This window comes from Symphalangus syndactylus, chromosome 20 (assembly GCF_028878055.3).
Source record: "Symphalangus syndactylus isolate Jambi chromosome 20, NHGRI_mSymSyn1-v2.1_pri, whole genome shotgun sequence".
Classification (NCBI taxonomy): domain Eukaryota; kingdom Metazoa; phylum Chordata; class Mammalia; order Primates; family Hylobatidae; genus Symphalangus; species Symphalangus syndactylus.
In genome coordinates, this window is record NC_072442.2 from 13,482,769 (window position 1) to 13,501,526 (window position 18,758).

Consider the following 18,758-nt stretch of genomic DNA (forward strand, 5'->3'; position numbering starts at 1 on the left):
GTAACATTAAGTGGCGTGTGTGTGTGTGTGTGTTTGTGTGTGTGCGTGTGTGTGCATGTGTGTGTGTGCGTGTTTGTGTGTGCGTGTGTGCGTGTTTGTGTGTGTGTGCGTGTGTGTGCGTGTTTGTGTGTGTGTGCATGTGTGTGTGTGTGTTTGTGTGTGTGTTTGTGTGTGTTTGTGTGTGTGCGCATGTGTGTTTGTGTGTGTTTGTGTGTGTTTGTGTGTTTGTGTGTGTGCATGTGTGTTTGTGTGTGTGTTTGTGTGCATGTGTGTCTGTGCATGTGTGTCTGTGTGTGTGTTTGTGTGTGTGTGCGTGTGTGTGCGTGTGTTTGTGTGTGTGTTTGTGTGTGTGTTTGTGTGTGTGTGTTTGTATGTGTGTGCATGTGTGTGTGCATGTGTGTTTGTGTGTGTGTGTTTGTATGTGTGTGCATGTGTGTGTGCATGTGTGTTTGTGTGTGTGTGTTTGTGTGTGTGCATGTGTGTGTGTGTTTGTGTGTGTGTGTGTGTGTGTGAATTTTCCTTTACTTAAACACCACTTTGCAAGTGCATGCACATTTTGAATTGATGCCCACAGGTAGACACAGGCTGCACTTCTGTTCCTTTCCTCCAGCTCCTCTGTGTTGGACCTCTTCCACGTTTTCTGCACCCCACTGTACTATGGTCTGGTCAGCAAAAAAAAAAACAATGGCTAGTCTACCTTAAAAGACAACCAGGCTCAGCTTCAAGATAGCATAAAGCAAAGAGAACATACAAATAAATAAAGGTGTACTCACATGTACAAATGATTTCTCTAAGAATAGAAGGATAACGGTGGTATAATCTACAGCAATGTCCCAAAGATATGCCATGCTATTTTCTCCCAGAGAACTTTCTGTCAAAATTATTGTCGTATCTAAATCAAAATGTACAAATCTAACCTCCAATAATAAGCAACTTCAAGAAAAACTGTTGGCATAAAGGAGAATAGTAAAACTTTGTTAGGCTCTGCCCAATAGGTTGATATGAGGTAGCATTATTTAATTTTTTTGGGGGGCCTATATTCATCAATCCTGCCTCCCTCCCCAAAACACACACACGCACACACACACACACACATGCACACACACACACACACACACACAATGAACCAAGTTTAGCCTGTAAACTGGGAGACCATTATAGGAGCGACTGGCTCTCTTTAAATACGAGAGAGAACCATGAATTGGCCTCTAACCCATGGAGGCAGGGGAATAAATTAAAGTTCTAAGAATGTCCTTCCACTGGGGTGCTCTTTCGATTTTAAGTCTAAAACAGCCAACACTAATGAAGACTAAACAGCACAAGACATCATAAAGACAATAGGGAAGCAACCGGATTATTCTAAGGGTGGCCGTGTGTTCACTAGGAGAAAAAAAAGTAAGAGCTCCACTTGTGACAGTAGATACTATTAACGGGTTTCTTGGACTTAGCAGGTTTGAAGCAGCTCATATTTCATTGGTGACTCCTGGGCTACATATACATGTTGGGAGAAGGCTGCCTAACAGTGCATACAACTTTTTTTTTTTTTGGATACTTGTAAAATTTTCTCAGTCCTTGGCCAGAAACTACGTTTTTCCCCCTTAACCAACTTAAATTGAAACTAGTGGATTTTTAATTCAATCCATTTTTGTTGCTTCATGTAATTAGAGTCATCATTTTGAAAAGCCCACAGAATGCAATCATTTTCTGCTTTTATAAGAAGCATAAATGTTGTTTTCAGAGTTTATGTGGAACATTACTGCCTTAAATCTTGATTTTATATAGCATTATTAAATGGGCTGAACCCTAATATTTATGTTGTATAAAAATTCCAAGCTTGAAGTTGTGTAATTTTGTTAGATGTTTTATGCCAGTTTGGTGTTGTTTATGTAAGTGCCATGTTGTAACTCTCCTATTTTTCCTCCGCGCGTGTCCCTCTGCAGGCAAGGAACTTCCGCCTCTACACACAGGAGGTGTTGGAAATGGGTCACAATGTGTCCTTTCTTCTCCTGCTCCCTGCCTCAGACGACGTCTGTACAGCCCCAGGACAGAATAATCCTTACACCCCACACTCAGGGTTTCTTAACCTCCCTCTTCAGATGTTTGAACTTGGTATAGTAGCTTGTTTCACCTAGAAATATTAACCCAGCCTCCTTATAATAAAATCACAAAGTTATATCTGTTCCCCCTTGTCCCAGTGGAGGGTCAATAAATCACATGATGGCTTTGGCAACAACCCTTCCTAGAACTGTGTACAAGTCTGAGAAAAAGCAAAGCTCCAAGACTATGTGCCTGAGCAATAATTATTGAAACCTAGCAAAGGCCCAATGGAGAAGAAGGAATTCTAAACAGAAAGTTCAGTTATCAGGCTGGACTTCTTGCCTCCCTTCTGCTTTCTTAAAACATAAATATAAAAACCGATGTTTTCATGAAAAGCACTGCCCCTTCTCTCTCTCTCTCTTTTTCCCCTTCCATCTCTCTCCCCACTTCCTTTCTCTCTCCTTTCCTCCCTTTCTCTCTCACCGTCCTCACATCCCCAACCAGAGAAAAAAATAATAATGAAATTAAAATGTAGAGTGCATATCACTTTGGAGGGGAAAAAAAGCCTACAATTTTAAGTAGCACTGACTTATTAAATAGACTCTAAATTTCTGACAGACCATTTGAGAAATGGACAGGATCTCCCAGGATGCAATCTTGTGATTATAATGTGCGATTCTGAATGGTGGAAGATCTTGTCCTGACTTTCAAAAATGAATAGCCTGGGGTCCAGTTTCTCTACTTTTGCAGAGACCCCTGCTGCCCACTGAGATTGTGAATAGGGAGGCTTTGTCCCCTTCCCATGCTTCATCTTGTAACAGGCCAGTAAGAGGCAATTAGCAAGAGTTCGGTCAGTTCAAATGAATTGGACAATTTGCAGGAGGGTGAGTGAGTTGGGTGGGTGGAATGGAGGCAGACCCTCTCTGGATTGCTCCCCAGCCACCAGATTTAGAAGCAGACAAGGCCACTGCCTGATGTCTCATTTGAGCCCTGGGCATCTGCATCTGAATTTATCCCTCAAGGATGATATGCTTAAGCCTCTCAGTTTTCCTTGCTCCAAGCACTTCAGATGCCCAAAAGCTGATGAACAGCAATTGTTACTTTCTAGAGGAGGGAGTGTTCTTAGAAGAAGCTCAAATCAGATTAGTAGACTGGGACTTGAGAGTCCTGGATCCCCTATTGTGTGACACTGGCAATTGCTTAACCTTTCTACACCTTTTCTGTGTCATACAATTAATCACATTGGCCATACCACTCCCAGGAGGCCTGGATGTGAATGTGACCATTTAATGAGTTCCTCAGCCAAAAAGCATTTTTAGTCTGTAATATAGCAACACTGTTTGGGGCAGGGTATTTCCATAAGTGTCTATTCAGTGCCCACTGTGGAGATTTAGAGGTAAGACAAAGGTTCTGCCCTCAAGGGGCTTTCGTATGGTGGCAGGAGTAAAATGAGAATACAAATTATTATAAAACAAGGTAGAATATGCCAGAAATTGGAAGTGTTAATATTGAAAAAAAGAAAGCACATTTTCTCAAAGAAGATATGAGAAAGTCTTCACGGAGGGAAGGGTATCTGATATGGGGTGTTGAAGAACAAACAGGATGTCAATAAACATAAATAAAAAGAAAAGCTTTCCTGTTGGGGGAGGAGGATGAGCAAAAACATGAGAACAGAATTCAGAAAGAATCGGAAAGAGAACAAGCGGTCCAGTTTGGCTAGATCACAGAAATGTGAGGAAAAGGTGGGACATAAATCAGTACAGGAAAGGTGGGGCCATATTGGGCAATATCTCCAGCATCAGGCTGAGGAATCTGTTTATGCCAGATGGGAAGCAGAGGTCAAAAACTTCAAAGATTATTTTATTCATCCAGTGTTAGGGTAGGTACCAAAATAAGAAGAAAAAGAAAGAAAGAAATACAGATATTTAAAAAAAAAGAAAAGTTGCCCAAAAGTAGGTAACTCTTTAAATGAGAAAGGGAGAAGTCTAGAGAATACTCTCATTGTTTTCAGCTTCAATGACTATGAGGCTATTGCTGCCTTTATCAGAAGTAAGGAAATCAGAGGGTAAAAAATGGTTTGCTGAAGAAAGTGATGCTTTTAGCTTTGAATATGTTGAGACTGAAGGTGCTAAGTCAACATCCAAGTGGACATGTTTCACTGGCAGTAGAAATGCAGGAGAGAAATTGGATACTAAACACAGAAATCTGTCCAGTGTCTATTAATAACAGCTGAAGCCATGAAAATGAATGATTTCCCAGGGATATATAATTGACAGAGAAAAGAATTAAAGAAAACATTTCACTGGAGAGCTAACCAGGATTCCATTCTGTGTTAAACAGTCATTGTTATTCCATGATTACAGGCAAAAATACATGAAATTCATTTCCCCATGCCTCAATGGCTTTGGTGGGAACAATCTACAACTTGGTATCAATCGTTATAATATATGTGACTCCTAAGGCCCTGAAGGTCCAAGCCATGCAAATATCCTCTCTAGCCTGTTTCTGTGAGGCTCACACACTCTTCTTGAGTAGCCACCCTTCGTCCCACTGTTGTTATTCTCCATTCTATCATTTTGTGAAGTCTGTTAGCATCCATTTCTTTTCTGGATTCAGTTTTTCCTTCATTCATCAATAAATATTCATTGAGTAACCTACTATGTGCCAGGCACTATTCCAGGCACTGAAGAATCAACAATGAAAAAACTTCTCATAGAGCTTACATTCTAGTGGAAGAGACAAGTAACAAACCAATCAATAAACCATAATATTGTAAATATCAGAAGCGAAGGTCATGAAGGAAAATAAATCTGCGTAAGGGACTCGAGTGAAGTAAGCTGCACTTTATACAGCTGGGTGATCTGGGAAGGCCTCTCTGAAGAAGAAACATTTGAGCACAGACCTAATATTTCCAGGCAATGAGAACAGTAAGTGCAAAGGCCTTAGAGTAAGAGTGTGCTTGGCTAAGAGATCAGCATATCTGGAGTGTAGTAAGCAAAAGCAACAAAGATAGGAGATGAGGTCAGAGAGTCATGGGAGCTAGACCATGCAGGGCCTCACAGGCCACGATAAGGAATTTTTACTTTAAGTATGTTGGAAATCCAGTGAAGGATTTTGAGCGGTAGAGTAACATATGAAAAGCTCTGCAAAATCCAGTGGTCATCCCCCTAAAAAATAAAAATTAAAAAATAATTTTTTTTAAAGCTCAACTTTGTTTAACCCAGCATTTTCCAAATTCACTTGACCATGACTAGAGCAATGTTTTTCATGGGACCTATTAATAATCCATAGAACATATACTTTGAGATATGATAGCCTTAGAACAGTGCTTCTCAAATTTTAACCTGCATAAGAATCACTTGGAGAGTTTGTTAAAATACAGATTCTTGGAGCCCAACCCCAGAGATGCTGAGTCAGTAGGTCCAGCAGGAGGCTGGAAAATTTACATTTCTAGTAAGTTCTCAGGTAATACTGTTGCTGCTAATCCATGGACTACAATTTAAGCAGTATTGCCTATGACAAAGAGATTAATACATAAATACAAAACTAGAGATGTGGTTAACGCAGGAATTCAGCCAAATTCAACTGTGCCTGTCCTTTTTACCTGTTTTACCTCTTCACATTCCTGGAAGCAATACGAGAGCATCAGATACTTTCTTTCAACTATGAAAAATAGGCCATAGATCAAAGCCTGACTTTAAGATGGTTTTTCCTAGAGTAAGACATACTTTCTCACCTTCTTGGTCCTCCCTTGTTGCCATATCATTGGTAATCCAACTGATTAATGAGTACCATGTAAGTTTCCAGAAAAGACCACTTGGTTGGGCTCGGTTCCATTGGCATAAACAATTCTATTAGTCTTTTTTTAGGGACCGGAGGAAATGTTGCCAGTAGCAGAAAATTAATACACTCTCTAATACAATGATTATTGTACTTGAGCACCACCAGCAACAATTTCAAAAACATTTCTGGGCCTTGGTCTCAATAAGAATCATGACAAACTCCATCTTATCCCCAAGCAATCAGAGCTTTCCAAGAGGAAGTTTATCATAACTACTTCCTCCATCAGGCACCTGGCCACTAAGCATTTAATGACACCTTATATAGGAACTTCCAAGGGCCTGCTACAGTGGTCCTAAGCCTCTCTAAGAAGGATGCTAAGCATTATTTTTTCTATAAGCAGGAAATTCCATTCATAGGTAGTTACATAGTAAAGGGTCAAGAGATACACTAAGCATTTCTGAGAAAGGAGAGAATGTTTTTGGAAATTCAGTCAGAACTCAGAAAATTTTAATAACCACATGGGAATTCTAATGAAACTTAAGGTGTGAATTATGGGAATATGTAAATTGTAATAGAATAAAGGGTTGCACTATATTTCAGTTTGACTTGTATAAGTCATCCCTGTCCCCATGAAAGAATTTGAGATTTGGCAAACTGACCTTGTTCCTGCCAGTGGCCTAAGTGAATCATAAATAACTTGCTAACCAGCTATGGAAACTGCATCTGTGCCTATTCCAGCACTGCGTAGATCTAGCAAAGACAAAATGATAAAGGAGCTTAGTTCTCTGTCTCCTGGAATAAGGTCTAGACTGTAGCAAACCCACAGGCTATTCCTTCACAGGATTACTTGTGGGGTCAAGATAAATTGTCCTATTGGAGGATGTTATGAGACCTGGATGAGGAAGACTGAGCTGGGGCAAAGCAGATTCACCCAAAACCCACTCCTCTTTCCACAGCCTGAAGGTTGACACTCTACCATCCTTTGGGTGGGAGCAGGATAGGACCCCTTTGCAGTAATAAAACATGTTCCTGGGGGCCTACAAGCATCACTGTTTACGAAGTTCCCAGGAACAGAAGGAAAAGCAGCATCATGAGCCCTTAGAAACTCTATCAGGTGACGTGGCCTCTTGAGGACTTGCCTAGCCTGCACAGAGGAGGTCACCCTGCCCTGACCTTGTGGGTGCTCACAACTGACAGCAGGCCTATGACAAGGAAAATTGGTTTTCGTTGATTTCCTTGGCTTTATGATTTAAACCAATTGGACTAGAAAGACAAAAAAAAAAACTAGGGAATTTTAAAAAGTAATAGTTTGAGGCCTGGTATATATTTCATACTCAACTTGTGCTTGGCGACATCCTTCATTCAACAAACATTTACTGAGCTTCTGCTATATGCCAGGTACTGTGCTGGGACTGAACCACACAGACATTAATAAGGCACCATCTGCCCATCACAAGCTCAAAATCCATTAGAGGATACAGGTAGCCCTACCGATAGTCTTCATAAAACGAAAGCACTGCTATAAGGGGCAGGCTATTGAGTTTCAAAGGAAAGACATCTAATTCTTCTTTACAGAGATAATACTTGAGCTGTATCTTGAAGGATAAACAGACATTCAGAATGGGAAAGAAAAGGCAGGCAGAAAAAGAAAATCATTTTAAGCAGAAGGGACAGTAGGTATAAAAGCTCAGAGACCTGCAGCCTGATTAAGTACACTCTTAATAGCTCATTGTGATGGATGCTTAAGGCATCTGAGGAAAAGTGACAGAGGATGAAGCTAAAAGTTTAAAAGATCAAAATCATACATGGCTACTTGTATAACACTAAGAGGGTACAACTTTATCCCATAGGCAATAGGAAGCAAAGAAAAGATTTGAAGAAAAGGGATGATGTGGTCTTATTAGATTTTGACAGCTCATGGAGGACTGATTGCAAGAGAGTAAAAAACAAATAAATCAGGCTGACATTGGATATGATGAGACAATTAAGCAATTAAGAGACTACCTCACGGGTCCACCTGGTCATATCTCACAGGTCCATGAGTCCAAAGCAAGGCAGCCTTGGTGGGGGTATAGAAGAGAGAGCAGAGAGACGAGGAATTTAGGAGTTAAAATGATGGAACTCTGTGATTGATTTGATGTGGTTGAAGAGCAAGATGAAGGAGTCAGAGAGTCTGAATAAGAGTGCTGAGACGGATAATGTTACCATCTACCGAAATGGGCCATAGGAAGGAGGAACAGGTTTGGGGCAGGGGATTGATGACGAGGTCAGTATGACAAATGATGAGTTTCGAGGAACCTATGGACTATCCAGGCAGTGAGCCTAATGGAATCCAGGCCACAGGCTTGCAAGAAATGGCATAGTGTCAACCTTCATCCCTAATACCCATTTTACGTGATTTAAGAGACCATTCCTTTATTCCACCTGTCAACTCATTCACTACTAGGAATCTTTAGAGGGGCACCTTGTGCCCCAGTTCTTTCTGACACCTTGGCAAAGGCTCATTGGACTAAACTGACCCCAGGAGGTTATCTCATTGATTCCTTGGCTTCCAAACTAGGCCACATGGCTCAGACTGATCAGGATTTTAGTGAGTTAGATATCCTTAGGAAGAATATTTTAATTCCAGTCCCGTTCTAATATTCTAATCACTACCACTAAATGCCTCATTCTTTCAGGGCAGTAAAAAGTGTGGCAGAGGGACAAACATTTATTTTGTATCGGGTATGTGCCATATGCTGTGCTGGGCACTTTATATACATTGTATTACTTAATCCTAGGTAGGCATTATAATCCCTGTGTTAGAGATGAGAAAACTGAGACTCCCAGAGGTCACGTGCCCACTGTCACACAGGTGGTGAGTGGCAGAAGTATGGTTCAAACCCAGGTCCGTCAGATAGCTAAGCCCATGTACTTTCCACTGTACTATACTCCTAGTGTTGATGCCAACCTTATGTTAGTCTGCCACTATCTTATGTAGAAAAAAGAGGGAGAAAAATACCGCAGAAAATTAGTCTTAGTCTGTGAATTACTAACAAATCATGTGGTCCAGCTAATGACATTATTGTAGCCTTATACCATTTTATCTGTAAAATGCATGAGATTCACATTTTTAAAAATTAGAAGCTTCCAGTCTGTCTTTCTTGCCTCAGTTATGGCTACCAAATGTATCATTGCTAAACCACAAAAGACTATGTTAAAGTAACATTTGTTAAAGTAACATTAAAGGGTCTGGATTTAAAAAAAAAAAAACCACAAGAGCGGGGAAACTGAAGCGTTCTAGCTGAAACCTCCTCATAACTCACTTGTGGTGCATGGCATGGATAGTGTGGGTGCTGTGAGACCACCCACTGATCCAGGCTCCCACCACAGAGACACAACAAGAGAAAGCTGTGAACACCCCGGCTTATAAGAATTCAGATCAGACTGATAGTGTTTCTTTTAAAGAAGTTATTCAGTGCCTCTCCCTATTTTTCCAGTCATATTTTAGAAAGGGGAAAAAGCCAATTTTTTTTTTGTTTGTTTTACCTCTTGGTTTAGAAAGGCAGGGTGTGAGACACTTCACTCTTGTCACTTTCCAGCCAAGAGAGGACATCTGTCAAGTGCTAACAGGACATAATCCCTCCTTGAAAGGCATAAAGACACATACAGGGAGCTACCAGGGTCAAGAGTAAGCTAAAAAGTCGTTGAGATTCCTTCCTGTGGAGCTTCCAGGAAGTATCATAGACCCGAACCACCTTTCCAAACAGGAAAATCAAGCCCACAGTAAAGGAAAGACAGTGGAGAAAAGAGGAGCCTTCGGGCGAAGGATCTGCCTCTTCAGATCCATTCATGCATTTATTTATTTACTCATTTGGTCAATAAGCCTTAATTGAGAAACTACAATGTTCCAGGTTTCAAGGGCATAAAAATTAATAGGAGGCATAGTTCCTGCCCTCAAAGAAATCACAATCTAATGCCAAGGCACTCAAGCAAACACATAAGTACAATGTAGTAGGATAAGTGTCATGAAATGTTTAGAAATAAGTGCTCTAGGAGCACAAAAGAGGGGGAAACTAGTTCCACCCAGCAGGGAGATGTCGGTGAAAACTTCGCTGAGGAGAAAACATTTACCGTGAATCTTCAAGTATCACAAGTTGACCTGGAGGTATTTGTAAAGAAAGGTATGTGAGGAGGAGGAAAAGGCGTGTTTAAAAGCATGGAAGTATAAAAGGACTCGTAGTAAGTTCAGCTTGACCAAAGCTGAGGGTGGATGAGGGACTAGGGCTGGAAGGTGGCAGCATGCGGGAAGGTGTGACTGAAAATATACTCAAATCCTAGACCACAGGGAGCTTTCCTTATGGAGAGATGTTTGGATTTTGTCCTCAGGTCCAGAGGAAGCTCTGTAGAAGTCTTTAAGCAGGGAAATAGTATGAGAATTAGATCATTTGGGAGAAGCTCCATAGCTTGTCATTTACTGAGAGGGCATATGAAATCAGCTCTCTGTGTCAGGCAAAAAAAAAAGTGCTAAACAGAGCAGAGAAGATGAGAAGGAAGGATCTGACACCATAGAGAAAAATCAAACCAGGACAGAGTTCTCCTGAGTTGAGAAACACCTCCTTGAAATGAGGCATAGCTGGAGTAAGGATGGACCACTCACACTCTCACCCCATTCTTCTCTTCTACTTCCATGGAAGGAAAGACAGAGCACACTGCCCTGGCATTCACCTAAGATTTATCCCCAGAGAAAAAAAAAGCAAGGAAGTAGTAGCCAGTGGTAACATGGGAATTGTAGGGTGGACAAAAATCTCTCAGTATGCAGAAAAGTAGGGCTTCCTCATTGAGGTGTAGAGATGACCAATGCCCCGTTTTGAGGTAGTGTGGTTTTAGCTTCCCTAAATGGCCAGATCTGGGTCTCAGGAATCAACATCTAATTACTACCTGTAATTACTACCTGTAATTAGATGTTCTTCCTAGAATTCCTCACTAAAGAAGCCAGAATAAAAATGTTTCAACAGACTTGTTGAGTTTTAACAGCCCTATTTCCAAAGCATGGAACACACTGGTACAGGTCAGAGGTAGACAGAGTAAAAGAGGTTCTTGAAGAATGAGTCTCCAAATTCATCAATGCCCAGGAAGAAACCAGTACTATGATAGTCTGAATCAGGGTGCTTTCCTCATCCTGCTAGCATCCAAAGTTATGGTATATGATCAGAGCTGGTCAGAGAAGCACAGGAAATCTGACCATCTCAAGCTGCCTATACCAGGCTCAATCCTACACTGCTCTGTTCCTCCTGAAAAAAGGAAATGATGGAGATGAAGGCTGGACTCTTTCCTGTGGTCTCTGTCCCATTATCTGTTGAGAGAAGAAAACCAAGTCTGCTGAAGACAAGAAATGGTCTGTCCAAGCAACAGCTCATATCATCCATCCAGAGGGGCCAAGAAGGGGAGAGGCAGAAGAGGATCCAAGCCTATCATAATAGGCCCTTGGGGAAGTTTTGCAGTCAGACCAAAGACACTCTGAGAAAAGCAAGTCTTCTGTCTTCTGGGGGTTCTGGCCTTGGAAAGGAGTAGGCAAGATATGTACTGGAAATCAGACATGAAAACCAAAACTAGATTTCAAATTGCTACTTGGCTTTTTTTCTTTAAAGTGATAAGCAAGCTTATTTTCCCAGTATGTGTGTGTATATGTGTGTGTGTGTGTGTGTACACACACACACACACTCAATCAGCCCCAACTTTAGGGAAAAGTCCACATAACTGCAGCTTTAGCCAACCCCACTTCCCCATACCTTACTAGGAGTTGGTAAACCTTAAAAGGGAATACTGTCTGACTAAAGCCAGACAACTGGCCCCTTAAGAGCACATTTATAATTTATTTATGGCTTAATATTTTCCACTGATAGGATTAATAAATCATGTTTTCATTCAACTTGTTTTCTCTGAGGTATGAATTTCTCTATTTTGATACCAGATCTTAACATGTTTTATTTTGCTTGTCCATTTTCCAGTTCATTTTTGCAGCTACAGAGAGAAATTTATTAGTCTGTATTGCCGCCTTTCTGCTGTTGTGGAACTGGATTCTCTGAATACCCAACAGTCCCTCAGGGAAGCAATCTCAGACAGCGAGGTTGCAGCTGCCAAACAAAGACACCAGCAAGTTTTAGATTTCATTCAGGTAATTGTTTGTTCCTTCTGGGATAAAAGGAAGGGAGAAGAGGCAGGGTGGAAAGGGTGAAAGCCAAGCACGGGAAAGGACAGCAGCCCAGGCTGATTCAAAGAACATGGTGTGTAAGTAGCCTATTGAGTTGGTTAAAATGTGGAGCTCAGGGAGATAAGTTTTCAAACAAAGCCTTAAGAAAAAGTTACAGATAAATCACAATATTACTAAGAACTGTTATCAGTCACCATGGTAGGTAGTGGTAGCTTTCCATACGGGAGAGAAAAATCAACCCCAGAAGCAGTAACTAGAATATTACTCTTGCCTTGTAGCCCATTGACAATTCTAATGGAAAGAAAAATTGTATTAATTAATTGAATATCTCAGAGAAAAAGAAAATAAAATGACCTACCAGTTTTTGTTAACCCAGATCCAATTAGAACTAAAATTCCTCATGTTTTGGGCTTCTTTCTCACAGAATTGACACTTTAATATGTGGCTGTTAAGATCAGAAAATGTGTTCCCCTTCCTATGGTCTTGTCTGGTAAAGCCTATGGTAACACCTCAGGGTCTTGTGAAAGGGGTACTAACTAGTAAACAAGAGAATTTGGATCTGGCCTGAAATTGCCTCTGAATCCCTTAGCCAAATCTTTCTGTCCATCAGTTACTCAATTCACAAAATGAGAAGAATAGCAATAGCCCCATGATAAATATCACTATAATATATATTCAGTTCAATTTGATAAACCTTTATTAAACAACCAGGTGTCAGACACTGTATGCGAGATATAAAGTTGAATTAGACATGGTCTCTGATGTTAAGGAGTTTAAAATCCATCAGGGTAGATAAGAAATGTGTGTAAATACAATTTGTAAAATGTGCTAGGTGCCAAAAAAAAGATATACCAAAACAAAACAAACAAACAAACAAATAAGTTTTGTGTCAACACAAGGAAGTAAAAATTTACTTTCACTTGTATCAGAAACATTCCCATGAAGGATGTAATTGATATCTAGCCTGGCCTACAAGGATAGGTTAGATTACAGTAAGGTGAAATAGAATGTAGAGCATTCAAAGAGAAAGTATAAACGGATAAGGCAGACAGAGCAGAAAAATAGTATTTGGGGAATGATAAGTACTCAAGATTGGTTGGGGCATGAATTGAATGATGAGAGGTAGAAATTAGGCAAAAATGAAAGATGGCAATGATAGCAGATCATAAGGGCTTTATTAAAAGCCATAGTTAAGAAATCTGTACTTTTTTCTGTAGGCAGTAGGGAGCTACCCGAAGTTTTGAAGAAAGTTAAGTTATGGGCTCTCAAAACTTTGTTTAGGATAGATTCAAGTAGTGAGGATACTCTTCCCGCACACATTGGTACAGCCATACTGGTTGTTTCTTGTAAGCATTCACTCTGATTGGTCATGCTCACCAAATAAGGATTTGAGAAGACTAAAGGCAGGGAAACCAGATAAGAAGCTATTATAACTATCCAGACAAGATGTTATGAGGCCTAAAGATGAACAAATGCTATGAACTTTGGGCAAAGAAATCTCTCTTAGTCCCAACAGTCCCAATCTCCTCATCTGTAAAATAGGGATGATAATAATAGGGCTACCTCATAATGTTACTGAGAGAATTCAATGAGATAATACATATAAAACACTCGGCAAAATGCCTGGCACATACTAAGTATGTAATACATTATATATTCATTCATTCATTCATTCACAAGAAGGAGAAATTCTTTGAAATATGAATATGTGAGATTCGAGGTGTTTGAAACACTCAGGAAGAAAATATTGTAATTTACTTGCAAAGTGGACAGCAGACAAATCTTTAGGATTATCCTACTTTCCTCATCCTGTGAATGAGATATCTTAGGTGACCTCTCAGAATAGAGAAATAACTTTCAAGAAGTTACTTTCTCCGTTGGCCTGAGAATGTAGAATTTAAACATTCAAAACATTTACTTCATTGATTTCATTTCCAGTAAAAATGGAACACAGATGGTGGGGAAGGGGCAGGAAAAGGAAGAGTGCAGCATGAGGAGAATACGAAAGACTGGCTTATTTTTGAACCCCATATAAGGGATAGTAGAGCATAGTAAGAATAACAACAGATCAGAAGTTGGTCCCAGAGGAGGTTGGGAGGCTGAGATGGGAGGATCTCTTGAGCCCAGAAGTTCAAGACCAGCCTGGGCAACACAGTGAGACTCCATCTCTATTAAATAAAAATACAAAGTAAAAAGAAGTCAAGGAGCACACATTTTTAGTCCCAAATCTTCTGATAAACTCTGGAGTACTGGGCAATTCATTTGATCTCTGGAGGCCTCAATTTCCTCATATGTAAAATGAAAGAACTGGACTAGATGACTTCTGTGGGTCTAATTGGCTCTAACATTTTATGACTTAACAACCAGAGATATTTGTAGAGGAACACTTCTCTACCCATGCCTTAGGTTCTGTTTCTGCCTTATTCCACTTATGCCTCCCTGAATCCAGTATGTTCCTCCAACAAGGAGGCTGACTTTCTTCAGTCTGTTGTATTCTCAAACTCCTCCAAGAGTTCCCGGCTTTATTCCTACTCCCTGACTACTACCCTTGCTCCTGTCTTTTTCATGTAGCCTAGGGCTCCACTGCCTTTTTCTCTCCTTTTATATCACACCATTAAGTGGGTTGGATAAAGGCAGGCCAGGCTGGGAATTCTTCAAAGTTCTAGCCTGCTCTGCTCTCCCAAAGCAGGTAACTTGAGAGCCCTCTCTACATACTTCCCCTTCCAGTCAGCCAGGTACACACAGACTTGGATAAAAGCCAATTCTCAAAGGGTTCAAAATATAACTTCTTGGTCTGGGTAAAACAAGACCATCTCCCTACACCCATAGCCTTCAATGAACCACCTTGCTTCTCCCAACATGGATAACTTCACTGAGTGGAGACAATTCAATATCATCTCTCCCTTTATGTTGACTTTGTGGTCTCGGTCTCTCTCTCTCTCTCTCTCTCTCCCTCTCTCCCTCTCTCTCTCAAAATGAAAACCAGCTGTAGCCACTCACCCATTGGTGTTCACAGCTCAGCCCACCACACACCATAACCTGCAGAGGCGACCGCCAGTCGTGAGAGCATTTGTATGATTCCAGATCTAAGACAGTGTTGAAGTCACTACACAAACCAAACATTGTAAAGAGCAAGGGAGTCTATCTAAATACAGTTAGGAAAAGAAGCCAAGGAGTGCAGCCAGAAAGGGGGAGGGCTGGGCCGGGGAGGTGGAGAAAATCATAGATAAGGCATAGAGGCTTTATAGACAGCACATGCAGCAGAAATGTCAAAGTGTGAAGACCTGGAGCTTGGCATATTTTGAGCTGCTAAAGCCTAAAGGGCAATTAGGCTATAATTTATATACTGTAATGCTTCAAATGCTCCTAAGCTGTAATAGAAACACAGCTCATTAAATATAGCCAATCTATCATCCCCTTGAGCACCTTGTAGCTGTGCTGTGAGAAAACCAATCACCTTTACATTTTAATAAAAATATTATCTTGCCTGAGTACAGAGAAAGGAATATAATTTATGAGATGAAAACTGAAATTTTTAAGGGGCAGGGTGAGAAATGGATGCATAACTTTTAATCAACAGACCTAGGGAATTCATGGTCTTTCTTTTTTAAAATGTGTCAGCAAGTCTTTAGAAGTTGAATTTGGACCTTAAAATCAGAGGGATTATGTTGTCAGTTGCTTTTAGATCAACAGTATAGGTAAAATGGGTGAAAACTGGCCTTCTTTTGGAGCAATTAGCTAAGTCTCATTAAACTCAATCCACAGGCCTCCCTATACCCATATGGTTTTTAAGTTTTTTCTTCAGCTAAGACCTCTACACATCACTGAGAAAAATTAAGAAGTAAATATTTTTTCTACATACTTTTAAAAAAATTTCTACGCTAAATCCCTCTATTCATCCTCAGCAATAAAGCTGAAACAATCTTATCCAAAGAGAGCAGGTAGATTATTTATTAATAATTATATTAGCCTCCTAGGGTTGCTGTAACACATTCCCATAAACTGGGTGGCTTAAAATAACAGAAATGTATTCCCTCACAGCTCTGGAGACCAGAGGTTTGAAATTAAAGTGTTGGCAAGGCCACACTCCCTCTGGAGGCTCTAGAGGAGAATCTAGTCTCTGCCTCTTCAATTTCTGATGGCTGTTAGCATTCCTTGACTTCTCGCCACATCATTTCACTCTTTCTGTACTCACATTGCCTCCTTCTCTTATGTCTGACAAATCTCCCTCTGCCTCACTCTTATAAGAATGTCCTTATGAGGACATTTGTTGTTAGAATTAGGATCCACACAGAAAATCCAAGATAAATGCCTCCTCTCAAAATCCTAAACTTAATCATATCTTTTGCCATATAAAGTAATATTTACTTCATATCATATCAAATAATATTCACAGGTTCTGGAGATTGGGATATGGATGTATTATGGGGGTTCCATATTCAGCCCACTACAGTAATCATGATTGTCATTATAAAAACTGAAAATTTTATAACAATATGTAGTTGATAAAGTACACTCATCTACATTATCTTAATCCTTATAATAACTCTGCGGGTAGAGATCTAAAGAATTAGATCATTCATTCATTCATTAAACAGTCATTTTTTGAGTACATACATACTCTGCAAAGCTGAAAGCAAAAAATACCAAAACACAATCCCTGTCCTTGTCGGGCCTCTAAAAGCTATCCACAGTCATGCAGTGCCTTTAAAATAACTTTCAACAAGCTTATGCTGCATGAGGTAGGGCCAGTAAAAGCCAGCTGAGAGAACAACAATCTCATTGGGAAAATTCATCTGAGTCTCATCTGGGATTCCCACTTTGGCTTTATCCCCAGACTTTAGATTTCTCCCTTCAGAATGGCTTAGTGCCTCCCCATGGGCCTGCCTACTGCTGAACTTCCTGCCCAACTGACCAAGCTAAAAAAGCCTGAAGCTCAGTCTCATGCTTTCATCACTGGCCGTGAACACTCTGCTGAGTCTTGTCACCACAGGACTGACAAGAACTAGAAAGCAAGGGAAAACGGCTGTCAGACCATACACTGCCATTCGCTAGTTCACTCTAGCTAGCTTTTCACTCAACTTGGCGGACTGAATGTCAGACCTACTCTGTGTTTGTTGGGAGGACCAGGTTTGTGGATATTCTTAATGAGTAGATTTTAAGTACAGATTAAAGACCTATCAAGAAATTTTGAAAATAAAATATAACACTGGGTAGTGTTTTAGTTTTAAAACTTCCACAATCAGAGAGAGAGATTAACCTTGCATGACTCACATAATGAACACCTTCTATCTGGAAGTTAGGTAATACCAAATTTCCAAATGTTCCTCAAAAATAAATCCCAAAGTTTCAGAGCTGGAAGGGAACTTAGACATCATGTAGACTAACTACCTCTTCTTACAGTTGAGTAAATGGGCCCAAAGAAGTTAATGACTTGCCCAAGTCATTGAGTGAAATTAAATAGAAAGCCTACCACAAATTCCAGGGTCATAAGAAAAAATATGTTTAACCAACAGCCCCTCCTTGAGATAGAATAACAAGAAAGCTCATGGCCCGTGCCTATCAAGATCTGGAAAACTTTCGTCATCTATATATATAGAAAGAGACACAAAAATCTGAGTGAATTTTATGCAAATAGGCTTCAAGGAAACTACTATTGTACTTTATAATGAAAATATCATTAAAATGACTTTGATAACCCAAAAATCAAAATGGAACAACCTAAAATGGACTACTCTGGAAATGTAAGGATGTTTAAATTATTCAAGATTAAACCGTTAAGGCCATTTTGAACTTTAGAAGCCCTTACTCTATATGTAAGAAAGTAGTAAGTCTAATATATAAAGTTAATTATTTTCTATTAACATAGGTCCAAAAATCTCTACTTAGAAAAAATATTCCAGTACAGCTTTGCTTTTCTGGTTCACATATAAGAACTAGGACTACATTTCTTTCTCAAGATATTCTGAAATACAGGCTTTATCATATGCCTTCACAATATCTTAATGAGGAATATTTAATTATAATCTGGGATATAATAACCCTTTATATGTATGAGCAATGTACCCCGCGGCATCACAAAGCACTTTCGAATTCATCATTTCAACTAATCATCCCAGCAACCCTGGGAGGTATAAATGAAAAATGTTTTGGCCACATTTTACAAATAAAGCAACTAAGGCTCAAAAAGGCCAGTGACTTGCTACAAGTTAGTATAGTGCTAATAAGTGATATATCCCAGCTAGCATCTAAGTCTTCTACTATTTTCACTAAATGACAGAGCTTCTCTGGTAAAAATACACAAAACAAAAAATATTACACAAAAAAGAGGTATTTTCTGGCTTAACAAATCTGTGCTAAAAATGTTTTACTCTTGCTCAAAGCCAATAATGCGGAAAATGGATCATCTTGGACTCTCAGGGAAAGGTATTCTTTTTTAATCACTGCTTGATAACTTAGTGTCTGTTACCATTTTATTCCAAAGCAAATAGATGAAGTCTGGCGTGAAATGAGATGGATCATGGATGCTCTACAGTACGCAAGATACAAACAACCAGTTTCTGGCTTGCCCATCACTAAGCTGATAGACCCCTCAGATGAGCAGAGCCTAAAGAAGATCAATTCTACATCATCATCACATATAGACTGTCTTCCATCCCCACCCCCATCCCCAGAGATGCACAGAAGAAAGGCAGTGAGTGGTAAGCAATGAGATCTGAAGTTCTGTTGTTTAGTCCCTGGACTT

At 40.0% G+C, this 18,758-nt stretch overlaps 1 protein-coding gene across 1 annotated transcript in view; it reads left to right on the forward strand.

Moving 5' to 3' along the window:
• The window catches only part of ANKFN1 (ankyrin repeat and fibronectin type III domain containing 1), a 465,421-nt gene that overhangs the window by 435,038 nt on the left and 11,625 nt on the right, over positions 1-18,758 (forward strand). The window contains exons 18-20 of the mRNA XM_055257387.2: positions 1,941-2,109; positions 11,811-11,977; positions 18,498-18,714. Of these exons, the coding sequence (XP_055113362.1) occupies positions 1,941-2,109; positions 11,811-11,977; positions 18,498-18,714 (553 nt within the window). The remainder of the gene's footprint in view (positions 1-1,940; positions 2,110-11,810; positions 11,978-18,497; positions 18,715-18,758) is intronic.